The 21,018-nt window shown below is 44.9% G+C and overlaps 1 protein-coding gene across 5 annotated transcripts in view; it reads right to left on the bottom strand.

The window, feature by feature from the left end:
- STK32B (serine/threonine kinase 32B) overlaps window positions 1-21,018 on the bottom strand; it is a 445,681-nt gene that overhangs the window by 76,665 nt on the left and 347,998 nt on the right. For 3 of the 5 annotated variants that reach the window (XM_016951222.4, XM_016951221.4, XM_063809329.1), the window contains exon 6: window positions 5,887-5,976. The exons of the other annotated variants lie outside the window; for them this stretch is intronic. In XM_016951222.4, the coding sequence (XP_016806711.1) occupies window positions 5,887-5,976 (90 nt within the window). The remainder of the gene's footprint in view (window positions 1-5,886; window positions 5,977-21,018) is intronic. 5 annotated transcript variants of the gene reach the window in all.

Below are 21,018 nucleotides of genomic sequence, written 5' to 3'. Positions count from 1 at the left end.
ACTGTCCAAAAAGATCTCATCTCCCCCTCTTCATGCCAGAAGCACCTCCTTCCAATAGCCACACCATCGTCCTCCTTGACTGTGACCTGTGTACAACTATGTTCATACAATCTGTGTGAGGACTGGGAGAGCAGTACTCCCCTCTGCAGCCCCAGTGCCTAACTAAGCCCTGTACCTCCTAAACACTCAGTAAATGTTTACTGAATCAATGCCTTGCTCTTCATTTCACCTCAAATTAATAAACTCTGAAGCCCCACGTGGCTGCTGGAACATTCTGACTTCTAATCTGGCACATTTTAGAGAGATGTTTTTTTTCTCCAATTGCAAATTCCATCTGCTCTTTCAATTAATGAAAATTCAGCCCTATGCAAATTTTTCTTCCGGGATCATCTTTTGTGAGTTACCTCTGGGAGCTTACTCATCAGTCCATTTTCTGAATCTGTGTTGGGAACATTCTGGGAACTTGTTATTGGGCCTTTGAACTGAACAGCTCAAGTGAGTGAAATAAACAAACCTGCCACTTGGCATTAGGAATTTACAGCCCCAGGAGCTGCAAGATTTGACTTTATTGAGAGAGCTCTCCCTTAACTCCAGCTTCCCCACTAAACTCCCACTGCCTGGTACTATTCCCCAACTACAGTGTCTGAAAATACAACCATTAGGAAAATCAGCTGTGTCCTCTAAAGCCTATAAAAATCTCTTCTGTACATTTGGCCATTAAGTCAGGCCTGAAGCTTTTCTAATTGGAAAAGCTTTTTCCATCAGTAACCCCGACTCTCACATACAGCTGGGACAATGAACTTATTTCTTGGCTGAGAAAGTCGTCTTTATAATTCAGGAGCTCAGTGTCAAAAAGGCAGCTTGGTGTAGTAGCAAAAGCATAGACTTCAGATCAAAATAGACTTGGCTTCAAATTCTGGCTCCTTCACTGACCAGCTGTGTGGCCCTGGGCAGGCTAATTAACCTCTCCAGACCTCTGGTTCCTCACACATAAAATAAGAGATGTAGAAACGTCATGTGAATCTTCTGAGGATTAAATGTGAAGACAGGCAGGTAGCGAGGTCCCAATACAGGTCAGATTTCTTCTCCCTTTTGAAAGCAGGGCCATGGAGGAGAGTGCCCAGCTGGGTCCCCATGGCTCTGCTTTCCTGGAGACCAAGAACCTGGACTGGGCTGCCTCAGACAGTGTGAGGCAGGAGCAAGGTCAGGAAGCCCCAGTAGAGCCTTTGAGGAGGCTCGAGTGAGTCTGTTAGGCATGGTGCCACATGCAGGCAGAGACATCAGGGCTGGTAGAAAACTGCCTTGAACTTGGCCAGGTGTGGTGGCTTATGCCTGCAGTCCCAGCACTTTGGGAGGCTGAGGCAGATGGATCACCTGATGTCAGGAGTTCAAGACCAGCCTGGCCAACGTGGTAAAACCTTGTCTCTACTAAAAATGCAAAAATTAGCCAGGCATGGTGGCTCATGCCTGTAATCCCAGCACTTTGGGAGGCCGAGGCTGGTGGATCACGAGGTCAGGAGATTGAGACCATCCTGGCTAACACAGTGAAACCCCGTCTCTACTAAAAATACAAAAAAAATAGCCAGGCGTGGTGGCGGGTGCCTATAGTCCCAGCTACTTGGGAGGCTAAGGCAGGAGAATGGCATGAACCCAGGAGGTGGAGTTTGCAGTGAGCAGAGATCACGCCACTGCACTCCAGGCTGGGCAACAGAGCAAGACTCTGTCTCAAAACAAAAACAAAAACAAAAACAAGATACAAAAATTAGCCAGGCGTGGTGGCATGTGCCTGTAATCCCAGCTACTTGGGAGGCTGAGGCAGGAGAATCGCCTGAACCTGGGAGGCAGAGGTTGCAGTGAGCCAAGATCATGCCATTATACTCTAGCTTGGGTGACAAGAGTGAAACTCTGTCTTAAAAAAACAAAACAAAATAAAACAAAAAAACTGTCTCGAACTTCTCCAGTGGTCCAGGATCTACACTCCTTGACATCAATTTGCTTTTCGGAAACAGCGTGAAAGCAGTCAGAACGAATCGGTAGGAATACAGAGGAGGCTTCTAATGGGAGCTGCTGCCCTTACCTGGCGTCTCTCTTCTCAGCACTCCCCTGTGGGATGTCCCCCCTCAGCCTCCACGTGCCCCTTCCAGCACAGCATTCTTGAGCCTCAGAATCGGTTCTCTGCCTTCCTGCATCCTCCTTGGGGGATCCTGTCCACTTCCATGGCTGTGCTGCATCTCAGTGCTGGCAGGTTCTCCATCCACATGTCCAGTCTGCATCATGCCACTTCACAAACCTACTGCTCTTGCTGGGTCCCCTACAGAGTGAGCACCACTCTGCTGCACAATCCAGAAGTTGCCGTTGCCCCCATTCTCCATCCCATCAGTTGCTGAATCTCGCCCAGTTGATCTCTCTTGAATCTCAAGGCAGTGACCTCTTTGGTCAGACTTGCCCCAGCTCCAGGTCCTTCCAGAAAGCGATCTCAGAAAGGTCGTCAACAAAAAAAGCCTTGTTGGAGTAAGTGTTCAGGCTCCCATGAAGACTACTTGTAAGTGAATGAATTCACTTATATGGATATCTGCTGGTATTTTTGCTAAAAAGGAGTTGCTGTCATGGGAGTCCACGTTGAGATGTACTTCAGAGCTTGGGTTTTGGAGTCACATTGACCTGGGTCTGACTCTTGCCAACAATGTCAACATGGGGAAGTCACCCAACCTCCTAAGCCTCCATTTCCTTAACTCTAAAATGGAAAGAAATACTTGTGTCTATTTCATGTTCGAGGGCATTAAAAGAAGTTACAGGTTATAGTTAATGTGCCTGTCTTCATGTTAAATGAAATTATAGGTGGAAAGCACTTAGCTCGGTACCTGACATATAGTAAATACCCAAAAGCAAGTTGCCTATTATTTATACCATTGCAGGTATTTATAGTCAAACTTCATTTATTCTATTTATTTAATAAATCAAAGATTAATGACATGAGTAGTGGATTCTAGGGAGATGATGGTATAGATTTTGAATCTCCCCAAATCTGCATATAAAACAGAGCAAATAGATCGCTAAACCAAAAACTCATGGATGCATTTGCTACAAAAATAAGTTCTCCCTACAACCCTCAAAATACAGGTGGGTAGCAGCAAAACACAACAGTGACAAGAAGCGCATGGTAGTGATTTCTACACGGAAAGAAACCAAGAGAAGCAACAAAGCAGCATTCTATGGACCAGAAAACAAAGAACTCCAAAATACTCAGCAGGTATTCACTGGGAAACACAGACAACCACTTTGAGAACAGCGGCTGAAGCTGGTAGGAGTTTGTACAGTCTAGTATCAGGGGCACTGAAAGGGCTCTTGATAAATTCTGAAGGAGACTGAAGAGTCTGGGACATCAAAAGTCTATAATCCACCCAGCCACAACTCCTTCCAGGAAAAAGCCCCAAGGAAAAACTGTGTGAAGTAGAACCAAACTGCCTCAGGACAGAGACCCTACAGACAAAGGAAAGAGGAACTCCAGATAAAAATGGGAGAGTAGAACAAAGCCAGGAAACCTGGATAGCAAGCTGCCTTAGATTTTGACACTTCACCAAACAACACAAGAGATAGGTCTGTTAAGTTAGGAATGCTATCCTGAACCACACCATCTTCTAAAAGTTTAGAAAAACAAAGTTCACATAAAATGAGCAATTTCTACCCCTCTCTCTTGCTGGAGGCCCCTCAGCTGGCTCTATTTTGATCTCAAGTCTAAAGGTGGAATTTATCCTTCCAGGGAAATAGTCATTTCTTTTTATATCTGTAAGGAAGACAATAAGAAGGTTATAGCGGATCCCCAAAAACCTAGTGTTCATGAAGATAGATTGGAATTTAGGCTTTGCCAAGGGCTCAGGGAGGTCTCTTCTTCCTCAGGCCATGTGGAATTCAAACCCTCCACCATGTCCAAACTAAGCCTCCTCCCCCACTGCAATACCCATGTGCAACTCTAACTCCTCCAGGCGGTTTTAGGCACTGTTTATGCGGTCAGGGAAGAAAGATTTTGGTTGTTTAATTCAATATACAGTGCCTTATAAGGCACAACCTGGCCAGAGTTAAGTGAGGCCAAACTGGGAACAGGGCATTTTCACTGCTGAATGACAGACAGCAGCAGAGAGTTCAGCTAAGATGGTGGACTCCTCATCCCAGTGGTTAGTTTTCTGCAGCAAAAGTTGTACCTCTGGTTAGGTACCGCCTATAAATGCTTCATCCAGTTATCAGATTCTATGCTTCCTAAGGCCTCCTTCTTCCATTTGAAAAAGGAAAATAAAAGAAAAACATTAATAGCAGTAACCATTGGAAGAAAGATATGGAGAAATATGGGCTTTAAATGTTTGTGCACCTTTGTGCAGCACTGATTACATTTTCTAGCCTTAAACATGTATTTCTTATATCATTTGCAATGGTAAATGGGGATTATCTAGGCATAAAACTCATGCATATGATACATTAATAATCATCAACAATTACTGAAACAAAAGAGCAACAGAAAAGTATCAAAGTCAAATTCCATACCAAGTTATTATAAGTAAAAGGAGAATGAAGAGCAGAATAACATCATTACAATAAAAACACACAGAAAGATGTGCTGATAAAACAGAATGAAACTATAGCCTACGTTTCAAAAGAGTTAAAAGACACAGTGATGGGTTGTTTCATTAATGGTTCCCCAGTGCATCAGCCTTCTGATAGCCATGCCCCATGCAGTTCCCTTCCACGTGGTTGGCTATGTGACTTGCCTTGGCCAACAGAACACCAGGAAATGTGAAGCAGGCAGAGTCCTGATAAGCATGGGAGAACTGGCTCTACCATCTTGAAACTACATGTGAGGAAGCTCACTCTAGCCACTTTGATGATGAAAGACCACATAGAGAAAGAGTGATATGTTCATCTCAGCTGTCCTAGCTGAACCTAGCTCCCAGCTGACCTACCAGTTGAATGCATCTTCATGAGTGAGCCCAGCCAAACCTGAGGAAAAACCACTTGGTCAACCAAAAGAATTGTGAGAAATAACGTTGTGATTGTCTTAACCCACTATGTTTTGACACAGTTTGTTACACAGTAATTGATAACAATATAGACATTCAGAATTAACACGTAATAAAGACATTAACAAAATTATATAAGACATGAAAAACAACATTAATTAGAATAAAAAACTCAGAAATCAGGTGGGAGAACTTAGGGAGAAAGAAAGAAAGGGAAAATGATTTCAGAAATGAAGACTTCAGTAGAAAACACACCAAACAAATAAACACAATAGATAATGCCTTGGGAGAAGAGAAATATAACAATGAGAACATTTTTAAAGAAATGAAGGAAGAGGTAATAAAGATTTGAGGGACACTGACGAATGCTGAAGATTGGCAAAGAAGATCCAGCATTCAGATAAGAGGCATCCATAACCAAGAAGATAAAAACAAGAGAACAGAATGCAAACTAAAAACAATAATTCCATAAAAATTCCTTAAAAAACCATTTAAAACTACACATTGAAAGAACACTGTGTGCCTAAGAATGTAGGCCTAGAATGACCACCACCAAGTTAAATTCTGGAAAATACTGAACATAAATGGAAAAGAAAATACTTGTTTTGTTTGCCACCCTCTCAAGCCTGAGCCATGGCTCTCTGGCTGAGCAGGAGGTCTCTAGAAAACCAAGAGGAGAGGGGTTGTCTAGCAGAGGAGACAGCTTGGAAAAGGTCCAGAGCTTCGAGGGAGCATTGTATCTACTGGGAACTGTGGAATCTCATGTGAGCATGGGAGGGTATGTGGCAGCGGGCAGTGGCAGATGAAACAAGAGAAGGATGCTGAGTCTTAGGCAGTGAGCCCGATCACATGAAAAGATGGGGCCTGGAACACTCACCCATGTAGGGCTTGGTGCCAGCCATGGAGGAAGCCCTTTCTGCTCCTTTCACTACCGTCGCTATGTTGAAGTCTGTAATGTGAACATGTCCTGCAAATACAGAAACAGAAACTCCAGTTAGCATGGGCTGCAGGCAGCTGGGTTATTTAAAGCTGTGGTTTGCAAGGTGAGATACCGTGAAGAAAACATTAGAACTTCTATTTATAATACTATCGTATCTGATACTTTAAAAATGTTTATTTTGTGTGCATGTTTCAGAATGTAAATTCATTTGGTAACTTATGCATATTATTTTTACATAAATATATTGAGGGGCAGGATACATTTCTTATGGATTAAAAGTTTGGAGACACTGATGTGGAGAATTAAAGCTCCTAGAAATAACTGAGACAGGTCACTCCAGACGCCTTCTCTCAGGAAAACTGTAGGTGGGCTATGGCTGGGGCAGGGGTAGGTGAAGAGGATTCTCCCACCCAGAGGACACTGCTTGTTCTGCTGTTTGTCCGCTATGGTCATTGGAGACCTTAGTACTGTACTTGAGGAATTTAGTAGGGAGAAGGCTGTGGTGTCGAGACCACCTTCCATCCAGGATGAAGTGATGGCAGCAGATGGGCATGGATAGGCTGGGTGCACCTACAAAGTAGGTGTTCAAGAAACATGACAAGGAAGGAAAAGGGAAAGAGAAGAAGGGAAGGAAACTAAGTGATGTGCAGATAAAAGAGGGAAACAGAAGAGAAGGAAGGAAGAGGACAGGGAGGAAGGAAACACCTAAATGGTCAGAACTTGGTTTTTGGGAAATTTTGGTCAGTACTTGCTTTTTGGGGAATTTGGTACATATAAGACTCCAGCTCAGAAAGCCTGGGATAATAGTTATAACTGCAATTACATTTCTCTCTATTTGTCTGTCATCACATCATGTGAAAATGGCTGGTTGGATTTTCACCAAACCTGAGAGTGGCATTTGGCATGTGGGACTTAAATGCATAGATGGGTGGCACATGCAAAATTGACTTTGAGGGACTTGGAAGGCATCACCAAGAGATGGGAAAACACATTCTGGAGCAGGTGCATTGAGGCATGCTGAGAAGCCCATGGGACTATATATGGGAGGGGCATGCCTGATGTGATCGGCTACAGTGGACAAAAAAAGCACCAGCAGTTTAACATACAACCCTCTAATCTCAGACTCAACTGCCAGCACTGACATGTGAGCAAGCTGCTCAGCCAACTATCTGTCCAGTGATCCTAGGTGAGATGCAGCAGCAAGGTATTTATTCAGTGAGGATCCATAATACTCTTCAGATACTTGTGGATGAAGCTTAAGTCACCCAACCAGGTCTTTGCTGGGATGCACAGTATTCCTACCTAGGCAACATTCCTAGAACATACCCAGGCTGCTTTAGCCTCTGGGGCTTCCTCAGGCCCCTCCCTGTGGCTGCAATGAGTATGTCTCTATTCAACCATCCATGGTCCTGTCTGAAAAGTGGCAGTGTGTAGTAGTAGTTGGGTGCACACACTCTGAGCCAGACTGCCTTGGTTTGGGCCTCAGCTTTGTTGGGAGTAGCTGTATAACCTTGGGCAAATAATTTAATCTCCCTGGGCTTCAGTTTCCTCACCTATAAAATGGGATGATGGTAATAAAATACCCATCTCAGAAGGCTGTCGCAGAAATCAGGGAGTTTATACACATGAAACGGTTAGAGTGATGGTGACATGCAGAAAGTAGAGAAGCTTCTCATAAGTGTTTGCTTTTAGCATTATTATCCTGCCAAGGAGTGGCTCAAAACCCATCTTCTCCAGCCAGGACGAATCTATCTCCTGCACCCTCCTATTCCCTTATTTCTAATACCAACAAGAAAGCAAACTCATTACTGTTTTGCACTTTGAGGCATGTGAAGGTGAGTGTATGTTGTAGTCACTGCTGTACCCCACAGCCACATAGTTCCAAACAGAGTGACACATGTCAGCATTGGAAGAGGACTATGAAGCCTTCAAATACGGTTTTTGTTTGGTTTTCTTGCGCCTTCTCCCTCTTTCAAAAGTTTGGTATTTTCATGATGAAAGTGATGTCAGCTCATTAAAATAAGTGAAAGAATACAGACATGTTTTTGGGTTACCCCTTTAAGCCCCTCAATGTCTCTCCCACCCCCATGTAATCAATCACACAATTCATCTGGCTTCTCCATGATTTCTCTTTGCTTATGCAAATGTATATCCATATATATGGGGGCTTTGGTTTGTTCTTGCAAACCAAATGAGATCATACTGCATGGGTCACTCTAAAAATTACTTTTGAATTTAGCCACGTCTCATGGAGTGTGCCTAAGAATATATACCCACAGTGCTCCCCAGTGTCCCCCAAGCTAGTATACGCAGGTCTATCTATGACACCCACAATCCTTTATCCTCCATTCTAAGTCCAATTTTTTCCACAATTATTTTGGTGGTAAGATTTGACCCGAAACATTCTTTTTTAGTTTTATTTATTCCATTTTGGATGAATATCCACGTTTTGCTGTAGAAATATTAATGTATTTGATTACAAGGTGTTCCTCCAAACCTGTATGGAGTATTACATAGTATAAAAATATACTATTTAAGATACTATTACATATGTGTTAAACACGTTATTTTATATTATTATCATATATGTTATTTAATATAAATGAATTTTTACATCTGAAAAAAATTCTGAATTATGAAAACATATCTGCCCCAAGGGTTTCAGATAAGAAGCCATGGACCTATAGTTACACAGCGTTCCATAGGATGTCTGTATCATACAATGTATCATTTATTCAGCAATTCCCTATTATGGGTATTCAGGTTGTTTCCAATTTTGCTTGCTTAATTGTTTGTCTTGTTACTATAGAATATGTGACAAGAATTCCTGAATATATCTTTACATATTAGTAATTTTATTTTGAGTAAATCCCCAGAAGTGGGATTGCTGGGACCAAGGGTATGCATATTATGTTCCAAAAAGTTATAATTGATGGCACTATAAACAGAATATGAGCATGTGTATTTCTCTGCACTTTGCCAGCACTAGTTGTTATCAGTGGTTTTGTTTTGCAAGTTATATGGTGAGAAATGTTACCTCGCTGCAGAGGAGGCTGCCCGTTTCCCATGTGATCAGCCTCTCAGAACCTTGGTCAGTTTTCACTGGGAGCTCCTTGTCTTCAAGATACATTTGCCCTTTTCTCCGCTATGTGTATTGCAAATATTTTCTCCTAGCCTATTGTTTGTGTTTTGACTTTGTTTATAGTGCCTTTTGCTATAAAAAAGTTTTAAAAATGCAAATAATGTTAATTTTGTTTTAAGTGTTGTTTCTCCTATAATTTTCCAATTTTCAGGAGCTACCCAAAATAATATTCTTTGTCTTTGGACAGTGTCATGCATGGATATGATTCCCTAGAACTGCAGAAGCTATTTGCGACCACAAGGAAAAACAGCATAAAGATGTAGGCTGTCCATGGAGAAGGCAGAGCTTCAAGTATAGCAGAGAAATGGTGCCAGAGCCTGATCAAACCCTGCCTGAAGCCTGATTCCACTGAACTTCAGCTAAAAAATACCCTTTACTATCTAGGACTGTTTAAGTTGGGCTCTTTGTTCCTTGCCACTGATGCAGACCCTTACTGACTATGTGACTTAGACAGGTTATTTAAGCTCCGAAAGCCTCAGATTCCTCATCTGTAAGAAGGGTATAATATTAATAGGGCCTTGTGGGGTAGTTATAGGGCTTAACAGGATGGTTAGGAACTGAGAACATGACATTTGAGCAAAGATCTGAAGAAGAGGAAAGCAAGCTGTCAACAGGGTTTCTGGAGGAAGAGGGCAGCTGACAGAGGGGACTGTCAGCACAAGGGCTGTGTGGGGAACCAGCAAAGATGCCAGGGAGAAAAAGGGAAGGAGTAGGAAAGGAGCTCAGGAAGGGAAGGGAAAAATGTGTCAGACCTTCTGGGCTGAGACAGGATGGTGGCTTTACTCCAAGCAAGAGGGTTTTGATATGATCGGACTCAATTTTGAATACTCTTTCAGCTGCTGTGAATGGATTACAGGGGCAAGGACCAAAGCAGGGAAACTCATAAAGTGGGGGAAAATGCAACCCCTGGCTCCTTTAAGCCACTGTTATTTAGGGTTAATAACTGGTGCAGAATAGGTGTCAAATCTCATCTTAATCCTTCAAGTGCTACTGAGAGGAGGGTATTGCTATCCTTGTCTTTACAGAATAATAACCTGAGGTTCCAGTCACTAGTGTTGGGGCCAAGGTCTCAAGGCTGATATATGCAGAAGCCAGAGTGGAGCTTTCCCCGTCCCACTCTCCTCCTACAGAGCTGGGTCAAACAGTCCTGATCTCGTTACCTCCTGGCCTTCAGGGTTGCTCTGGAACAGACGTGCTGTTTCCACCCAGGAATTCAGGTACAGTGGGCAACACCCTGCATGACAGACAGCAGGATTCCACTTCTGCTTTCCCCTGGCTGTGCTAACTGATGAGCTGTGACTTCCCAGTGGGGCCTCATCTAATGGGCAACCGAAGATGTAGGAAAGTGAAAATTAGTGCCCAACAAGATTTCCTATGAGTTCCTTCTCAGGAGAATGAAAGTTTACTATAGAATGTGAAAATACGAACTGGTTTACTTTCCATAAACTGAAAACATCCAAAAATCAAAGAGAAGGAGATCAGGACATTGTGTATGACCCATTAATACAAATGCTAATAGAGTGTCGATAATCAATAATCATGCTCCCAGGCCTGTTTACGTATCCTGTACTCCAGACATGCATCTCTTCTTTCTTCGAACACATGGAAATTCATCTCATCTCCAACCCTTTGACACCCCTTGGAATGTTCTTCCCTCTTGACTTCCTGGTAGATTTTCACTAATTCTTCAAAACTGACCCCAGGACTTACACGATTGATAGACTAGCTTTTTCTACTCTAGTTTTTGCGCTCATACTTCCACTACCAGGAAATGCACTACCACAGAGAGTGGTATCTCTATGTCTTAGTCAGTTTGGGCTGCTACAACAAAATGCCCTTAACTGGGTGAGTTAAACAACAGTCATTTCTTTCCCACAGTTGCAAAGTCCAGTAGTCTGAGATCAGGGTGCCAGCATGGTTGGGTTCTTGGTGGAGGCTCCTATGGTTCAAATGTATTTGTCAAAATTCATATGTTGAAACTTAATCAAATAAGTTACAGCCATGCCTCAGTATTCACATGGGGAACTGGTTCCAGGACACCACAGGAATACTATAATCTATGGACAGTCAAGCCTCTTATATAAAATGTCTTAGTACTTCATTTAACCTGCATACAACCTCCCACACACTTTAAATCATCTCTAGATTAATTATAATGCCTAATACAATGGAAAGGCTATGCAAGTAGCTATTTTTAGTTGTATATATTGTTTGTATTTGTATTAGTTTTTATTGTTTCATTGTTATTTTTTGTCTGCTACGAAATCATTTTTGACCACTTTTTACCCACGGCTGGTTGAACTGAACCCATGGATACAGAGGACCAACTACATTAAGAGATGGGGCCCTGGCCGGGCACAGTGGCTCACGCCTGTAATCCCAGCACTTTGGGAGGCCGAGGTGGGCAGATCACGAGGTCAGGAGATTCAGACCATCCTGGCTAACACAGTGAAACCCCATCTCTACTAAAAATACAAAAAATTAGCTGGGCATGGTGGCGGGCACCTGTAGTCCCAGCTACTTGGGAAGCTGGGGCAGAAGAATGGCATGAACCCAGGAGACGGAGCTTTCAGTGAGCTGAGATAGCGCCACTGCACTCCAGCCTGGGTGACAGAGTGAGACACCATCTCAATAAAAAAAAAAAAGAGATGGGGCCTTTAGGAGGTGATTGGATTATTCACCTCATGAAACAGGCCTCACACTGCATTCACCGTTTTGATCTTCCATCTTCTGCCATGTGAGGACACAACTACAAGATATCAACTTGGAAGCAGAGAGCAGCCCTCACCAGACACTGAATCTGCCCACGATCTTGGACTTCCCAGCCCCCAGAACCGTGAGAAATAAACTTCTATTATTTATAAACTACCCAGAAATGAAAGAGACCTTTGAGCAGTCAAATCCTATCACCTTTCTTCATTCCTTATTGTTTGTAGGGATATCATAATAGTCAGAGGAGTATTGACAACATTCCATTTTAACTCTTGACTTTTAATACTGCAGCAACCTGATGGAATAACCCCACGTGGTGTTTATCAAAGGAATTCGAGCCTGGCTGTAGCCTGGTATAGCAGTCTTACTGGGACCTCCAAGGCCACAGCCTGGGAGAAGAGGACATCTGCTTGGAGGGGCAGGCCTTGCTCTTTTTATGAACACTTTTACGGGTGCCATGCTTCCCTAGAAATTCCTGGGAGTGGGTGCAAATATTGCTCCCTCTAGAGGAAGGAAGACCAAGAGTTAGGATGAAAGGGAATCTACACGCGGTCATCTCCTTTCAAGTATTCTCTGGCTGGTTTCACTTTCATCATTCTTGAATTTGGAATAAATCTCAGGTGAACATCTCTCCCCATCTCAGCTGGTTTACCGGACCCAAATTATGCCTAAGCCAGAGGTTAAAGTGGTGCTGCTTCAAAGAAGCAGCTGAAGCCCAAAAGAGATGAGAATCAGGGCTGTGGGCCCTTCAGCTCCCTCCCCTGGTAGGCTCCAGCCGTTTCCAGCAACCCTGGCTCTCTGCTAATAACAATTGCACTTTGGAGCTGTGGGTGCTGATTGTAACATTGGCTGCCACTGTTCAACACAGGATCAAACACTCTGGGCACCACACAGAACTATTCTTTTCTTCTCATTTATCTTCATGGAGATCACAGCAAACTTATCACAGGACAATGGTAAAAGGAAAAAAGAAGCCCAATCAAATTCCATGGCACTAGCTTATCCAAGCTTCTTTTGGCTTATGACAGTAGGAAGACTATGTTTTCAGCACATGTCTTTGCCTGATAAAGAATAAAATGAGCCTTTGATTTTTTTTCTGTTCCATTTAATTTGGCTTCCTTCTGTACCTTGGTCGTGGGGTAGGAATGCAGGGCCTTAAAAAATCATCTGTCTGCTCCAGGCTGCCCCCATGCACAGGTGAAGAGTGGAAAATAACAACCAGTGACAAGAAATGCAACATTTCTGGGCTTTACTGAGCTCCTTCGCTGAGATTTGGGAAGGACACTTCCATCCCCAGCTAATTCTGGTGCCCCCATGCCCTGTGATTCCATAAAGCCTGCCAGGCATGTGCCCCCAGTTTGAGCTGATGCTGCATGGAAAGCACGCAGTCCAAGGCTTTTGAGAGAGCTCAGAAATTTTTAGTGTTATTCCACCATTTCTCTATGTCCATGATTCTTAATGTCAAGCCAGTAGCTTTTGACGTTCATTAGTGCTGCGGAGCCAAGGCTCCCTGACTAATACACTTCCCTTCTATCTCACAGTATTGAGCATGTGATTTTATGAATCATATTAATCACAATTAGTAACATTTTGGAGAAGTTTTTGCAACGCTTTCCCTACTATGATCTACTCCTTGCAATGACTCCAGGAGGTACCATGCTGGACACTAGATTCTCACACTTAGCATCCTCTCCCACTCCTTTCTTTGCTACCTCCTATATCACAAGAGCCAGAAGGGGGAAAATGCATTTTCTAACTCTCTTGCAGCAAGGGTTCTGGCCGAGATTTCGATTCTGCTGATGAGATGCACTCAGGTGAGAATTCATGAAAGCCAAGCAGAGGCCATCTTTTTGGGGGCAGAGCAATCTCAATAGATGGAGGAGTTCACTGGGGCAGGGCCTGTCTGAACATTGTCTAGTCATCCCATCCGTGGTGTAAACAGTTGAGAAAGTGACTGTCTCACCCAAGCTCCTGCAGCCAGAATTCAAGCCCCAGGTAGGTTTCACTCTGAGCCCCATTGTCTTCCTATTTCTTTAAGCCATTCTCTCTTGAGGGCAATGAAGCTCCGACAAGTAAAATGAACTAAGAATAGGCAGCTGCCCACGGATGGCACTGCCTCCACCCTGGGTCATGGGGTGGCAAGACCACTGCTTCCTCTACTCTGCTCCTAACTCATTCCATCATATGGGGCTCTTTTCCAGACAGGTGTGCCTCATGAAGACAGGGGCTAGGTCACATGTTTCTCCAGATCAGTATCAAATACTGTCCTAGGGACAGTGCATAATTAAGATTATTCTTACCAGGCACAGCTGGAACTGGACCTAGTGTTAGCAGCAATATAGGAGGGAAGGATTGTCCTTCACTTTCAATTTCCACGAGGAGGATACATTAGTTTGTTCCTGCATTGCTATAAAAGGATACCTGAGTCTAGGTAATTTATAAAGAAAAGGGGTTTAACTGGTGGCTCATGGTTCTACAGGCTGTGCAGCAGGCATAGTGGCACCTCCTTGGTTTCTGGAGAGGCCTCAGAAAATGTACAATCATGGTGAAAGGTGAAGGGGAGGCAGACAAGTCACATGGATGGAGCAGGAGGAAGAGAGACGGGGGTAGGTGCTACCTGCATTTAAACAACCAGAGCTCACAAGAACTCACTCATTCATGAGAACACCCCCAGGCTCTCATCAAATCCTACCAGGCCCCACCTCCAACACTGGAGATTACCATTTGACATGAGATTTGGGGGAAGACACAGATCCAAACCATACCAGAAGGATTTGTCCTAAGTACCTTATTAGCTTCTTTCCAGCCCTTCACTCCCCATCTCAGTCCGTTTGGGCTGCTGTAACAGAATGTCATAGACTGATTAACAACAGACATGTGTTTCTCACAGTTCTGGAGGCTGGGAAGTCCAAGATCAAGGCCCTGACAGATTTGGTGTCTGTGGAGGGCCTGCTTCCTGGTTCAGAGGTGGCAACTTCTTGCTGTGTTCTCACATGGTGGAAAGGGTGAGGGAACTTTCTGGGGTCCCTTTAATAAGGGCACTTATCCCATTCGTGCCCAGGTTCCACCCTCATGACCTAATCACCTCTCAAAGGCCTCTGATACGGTTTACATCTGTGTTCCCACCCAAATCTCATGTCTGATTGTAATCATCAGTGTTGGAAGAGGGACAATTGTAATCACCAGTGTTGGAAGAGAGACCTGGTGGGAGGTGATTGGATTATGGGGTTGGATTTCCCCCTTGCTGTTTTTGTACTAGTGAGTGAGTTCCCACAAGATCTGACTGTTTTATAAAAGTGTGTAGCACTTCTCCCCCACCCCCCAAACTCCTGCCATCCATGTGAAGACCTACTTACTTCCCCTTCACCTTCCGCCATGATTATAAGTTCCCTGAGGCCTCACCAGCCATGACTCCTGTACAGCCTGTAGAACTGTGAGTCAATTAAACCTCTTCTTCATAAACTACCTAGTCTCAGGTAGTTCTTTATAGCAGTGTGACAACAAACTAATATAGAAAATTGGTACCAGTAGTGGGACATTGCTATAAAGACTCCTGAAAATGTGTAAGCAACTTTGGAACTGGGTAACTGGCAGAGGTTGGAAGAGTGCGGAGGGCTCAGATGAAGACAGGAAGATGAGGGAAATTTTGGAACTTCCTAGAAACTTGTTAAATTGTGACCAAAATGCAGAGTGATATGAACAATGAAGTCCAGGCTGAGGTAGTGTCAGATGGAGATGAGGAACCTATTGGGAACTGGAGCAAAGGTCACTTTTTTTATGTGTTGGCAAAGAGGTTGGAGGCCCTAGAGATATGTGGAATTTTGAACTTGAGAGTGATGATTTATGGCATCTGGTAAAAGAAATTTCTAAGCAGCAAAATGTTCAAGATGTAGCTTGGCTGCCTCTAACAGCCTATGTTTATATTCATGAGTAAAAAAGTGACCTAGAAATGGAACTTATATTTAAATGGGAAGCAGAATGTAAAAGTTTGGAAAATGCAGCCTGGCCATGTGGTAGAAAAGAAAAACCCATTTTCTTGGGAGGGTTTAAAGCTGGCTGCAGAAATTTGCATGAGTAAAAGGGAGCTGAATGTTAACAGCCATGACAATGGGGAAAATGCCTCAAAGGCATTCCAGAGACCTCGGCAGCAGTCCCTCCCATCATAGGCCTGGAGGCCTAAAAGGAAAAAGTGGTTCTGCTGCCAGGTCCAGGGCTCTGCTGCCCTGCCTAACCTTGAGACACTGCTCCCTGCATCCCAGCCACTCCAGCTCCAGCCATAGTTAAAAGGCCTTAGATACATCTCAGGCCACTGCTCCAAAGGGTGCAAGCCATAAGCCTTGGCAGTTTCCATGTGATGTTAAACCTGTGGGTGTTCAGAGGGTAAGAGTTGAGGCTTGGGAGCCTCCACCTAGATTTCAGAGAATGTATGGAAATGTCTGGATGTCCAGGTAGAAGTCTGCTGCAGGGGTGGGGCCCTCGTTGAGAAATTCTACTAGGGAAGGGTGAAGGGGAAATGTGGGGTTGGAGCCCCCACAGAAAGTCCCCACTGGGGCACTGCCTAGTGGAGTTGTGAGAAGAGGGCCCACCATTATCCAACCCCCAGAATGGTATACCCTCCAACAGCTTGCACCGTGCACCTAGAAAAGCCACAATCACTCAATGCCAACCTGTGAAGGCAGCCGAGGGGGCTGTACCATGCAGAGCAACACGGGCAGAGATGCCCAAGGCCTTGGGAACCCACCCCTTGCATCAGTGTGGCCTGGATGTGAGATATGGAGTCAAAGATTATTTTGGAGCTTTAAGATTTAACGACTGCCCTGCTGGGTTTTGGACTTGCATGAGGCTCCTTTGTTTTAGCTGATCTCTCCCTTTTGGAACAGTTGTATTTACCCAATGCCTGTAATGCCCATTGTATCTTGGAAGTAACTAACTTGTTTTTGATTTTACAGACTCATAGGTGGAAGTTACTGGTATTGTCTCGGATGAGACTTTGGACTTTTGAGTTAATGCTCAAATGAGTTAAGACTTTGGAGGACTTTTGGGAAGGCATGATTGTATTTTGAAATGTGAGAAGAACATGATATCTGGGAAGGGTGGAAGGTGAAATAATACGGTGTGTGTCTGTGTTCCTGTCCAAATCTCATGTCTAATTGTAATCCCCAGTGTTGGAAGAGGGGCCTGGTGGGAGGTGATTAGATCCTAAGGGTGGATTTCTCTTTTGCTGTTCTCATAATAATGAATTAGTTATCACAAGATCTCGTTGTTTATAAAAGTGTGTAGCACTTCCCCTGACTCCTGCCAGCCATGTGAAGGCGTGCTTGCTTCCCCTTCACCTTCTGCCATGATTATAACTTTCCTGAGGCCTCCCCAGCCATGCCTCCTGAACAGCCTGTGGAATTGTGAGTCAATTAAACCTCTTTTCTTCATAAATTACCCAGTCTCAGGTAGTTCTTCACAGCAGTGTGAGAATGGACTAACACAGCCGCACCTCCTAACACCATCACCTTGGGGATTACAGTTTCAACTTTTGAATTTTGTGGGGACACAAACATTCAGACCATAGCACTCCCTCACCAAGGGAGGTGAAGTGATGATGTGACGGGTGAATTTAGGGTGAGCAAACTGGCCCTACTTAGCTTGGCTCTGCCCAGGTTCCTCTTACCAGGAATGGGACCTCTCTCCTGGTCCTCCAAGCTCTTGGTCTGACTTGGGCAGTCCCTCACTCCACACAGGCAGGGTTGGGGATCTTGGTGGTGAATGCCTCTGTCTGGGTCCCGTGCTAGGAAGCCCTTACTAGGTCTCACACACATCCTAGCCTATTTCTTATTTGTGAAAATCCCCACTTTGGGAGGCCAAGGTGGGTGGATCATGAGGTCAAGAGATTGAGACCATCCTGGCTAACACGGTGAAACCCTGTCTCTACCAAAAATACAAAAACTTAGCCAGGTGTGTTGGTGAGCGCCTGTAGTCCCAGCTACTTAGGAGGCTGAGGCCAGAGAATGGCATGAACCCGGGAGACGGAGCTTGCAGTGAGCCGAGATGGCACCGCCGCACTCCAGTCTCGGTGACAGAACGAGACTCCATCTCAAAAAAAAAAAAAAATCGCATACAGAGAACACAGGGGTGTTATGAATTTAATTGAGTCCCTTTTCCTCCAAAATTCACACATCAAAGTCCAAATTCCCACTACCATAGAATGTGGCCTTATCTGGAAATAAGGTCATCACAGATGATGAGGTCATTATGCTCCCAAGTGTCATGGGCCCGGAGCGAGGAGGGTAACACGTCTGAGTGGGATGATGATTTCTCGGAGGTTGGTAGATTAACAGACCAAAATATGGAAGAGGATATCCATGTTGATGAGGGTGGATTTGACTGAAATGTGCTATGTCTAGTGAATGAATGAATGTACTATGTAATGTTAAGGATTTTCAGTACTGGTCGATATTCGTGTGGGATTGATTTGTATGCAAATGTATAACAGTTGATTGAGGGATAACTAATACTTGCTTATATACACACATTATGATGAAGTCATATTGAAATGGGCTGGGCCCCAAATTCAGTATGATGAGTGTCCTTATCAAAAGGAGAAATTTGGACGCCGACACGCACACAGGGAAAATGCCATGTGAAGAGCAGAGTTATGCTGCCACAAGCCAAGAAGCTGACAGAGCTGGAAGAGGGCCCTGGAGCAGAGCCTTTCCCACCCACTTCAGAGGAAGCAGGGCCATGCTGACACCATGATCCTGAACTTCCAGCCTCCAGAACTGTGAGACAATATGTTTCTGTTGCTTAAGCCTGTCAGTTGTGGGGCTTTGTTATGGTAGCCCTAGAAAATACAGGGGCTATTTGCTGGGGTCCTCAGTGTCTCACATACCATGTCTTTAGGACTTTAATACCCTCCCTGGCACAGTGCTGCAGCAGAAACCCCATTTCTGGCAGCTCGCTGGAAAGAATCTCACTACAATCTTCCCCAGGACACGTAGAACAGCTTTAAAGTGCATTACTATGTTCTTATCCTTACAGTCTTGGGACCCATATGGTTCCAAGACATCCACCACTGGCTCCTCAGGCTTAACAGAAACATCTCAGTCTTCCAACTTGTATGAGTGGCTTCCTCTCCCTTCCTTCTCAACTGCTACAGTCCCCAAATCTGATGCTTCACAAGCAGTACATGCCTAATTTTTTAATTTCCTGGAGTCTCTTCCTCCTGGCATGCTGGGGGTAGCACATACAATGCTTTGACAAGAGAAAAGTGGGTGCTGACATGGCTGGCCATGGCCATTTTGGGGAGCACTCATCACATTTATCAACAAATATGTTAGCAACAGATGGAAAGGCAATTCTTTGAAACGAGTTCAGTTAATGAGTGTTATAAAATACAGTGTATTAATAGAAAATGTGAGGTACAATAAGGCCACCAGATCAGGAGATGACTGATAGTTTGTTACAGTTCCCAAGAATAGGGCGCAGGCTATGTCATGGGCAGGGGAGACAGGGAAGCATCAGGGCCGCTCAGGAGGATAGGGAGTGGGGAAATGTGGGCCAGAGCCTTTATTGTGGTTTCCGTGGGAAGGAATGGGTGAGGCAAGGTTAGCAGACTTATGATTGACTAGTCTGAGTAATTTCAGTGTGCTCTGGGTTTTAGGGGCTGTCTCTAGTTGTCTGGTACCTAGGGGAATTAGAGGAAGTGAGGAGGGGCCTGCAACATAAAATTCCTAGGAGAGCGGATAAAGGAGGTGTTGGGGGTATGGCTCTGGATTGGTTGGTTGGCATCTGAAAAGTGTGCCTTGGGGCAGGTTGTTTACCAGCCCTAGGATTGGCCAGCCCTGGGCAGGGCAGTCCATCAGCTTAGCAAGGCTCCAGAGGCCAAAGCTTCAGAATACAGAAAATACAAGAAATGGAATATTAAATAAAGAAAACAAATCCACTCTGACCACGCGGCTGCTGCATTGCCAGCTGCTGAAGATCCAGGTCAGGTTTCTGAACCCCACTGTACCCATCCCACGGCCACAAGAAATGAGTGTTTACCTCTGGAATGCCTACTGACCTCTGGCATGCTTCAGAATCCAATGTACACGTCCCTTCCTCCAGGAAGCCCTCCTGCACTACTCTCCTGGCCTCAGCGACCTTCTGCTGCCCCACAGCCCCATGCTTGCTCTGTCCTGGCCTTGACCCCAACGGGTCATCATCAATTGTTTACATTTCCACTCCTCCCACAGCCTTGGCTACAGATTAGATCCACCTGGGAACTGTAAACGATCCCACTACTCAGCACTCTGTCCTGTAAGAGGAATCAAATGAGAGCTTCTCAAGGTGGGGTCTTAGGACCCAGGTGATGTGCCACCAGGACAGAGAACAGTCACCCCAGACCATGAGTTCCTCGGTCACAGGGACTCTGCCTTCTGTGGTCACTGGACACAATGCCTGGCCATGGCAGGTGTGCAACAAGTGAACCACTTCCCAGAGAGGACGAAGACTACATTCTTTATTGTCATCATAAATGACCTTTGAACCAGGGCCCTCAGTGGCACTTAAGGGCAAAATACAGCCTCTTTCCTTCTGTCTCTCACTCTTCTCTCCTTGCCCACCTTTGGGGAAGTCCACCTCCCATGTGGAAAGCACTAACCCACCGGCCTGTGCATGTGGCTCCATCCATTCCATTTCCACTGGCCTCTTCCATCACCCTCGTGTTAGGCAACTGCATTAATGGCCTTAATTCTTCACCCCTCTCTGGATCACCCCATTGCCATGTGCCTTTGCAATGTCTAGTCTCTCTGACTCTAGGTTTGGCCAAGTGACTCGCTTTGTCTCCTGCATTGGTGGCAAACACGACACAGGTGGAGGCTTGAGTGGCTGGGCTCTCCTGCTCTTGCTCCTGCTATGGCCATGAGCAGACCATGCAGATGAACTTGCAGGGGATAAGCTCAAGGAGCAGGGCTGAGTCACCCGGCCAGCCAGCCAAGGCCAGAGGGGATCGGCTGACAGCCAGTTGAGCCTCAGACATTGGAGTGGGTTTAGCCAACATCAACAGTCCTGCCTACCCAACCTTGGTCTTAGGAGCAAGCCCAGCCAAGATCAGCCAAGCCCAGCCTAGAGTCCCTCAACCCCAGGATGCTGTGAGCTAACGGGATGTTTTTTGTTTATGTGATTTAAGTTATGTAGTTCATTACCCAGCCTTATTGTACCAATAGAAAATCAATCCCCCCTCC

This window comes from Pan troglodytes, chromosome 3 (genome assembly GCF_028858775.2).
Source record: "Pan troglodytes isolate AG18354 chromosome 3, NHGRI_mPanTro3-v2.0_pri, whole genome shotgun sequence".
Classification (NCBI taxonomy): domain Eukaryota; kingdom Metazoa; phylum Chordata; class Mammalia; order Primates; family Hominidae; genus Pan; species Pan troglodytes.
This window is presented reverse-complemented; position numbering and strand designations above follow the sequence as displayed.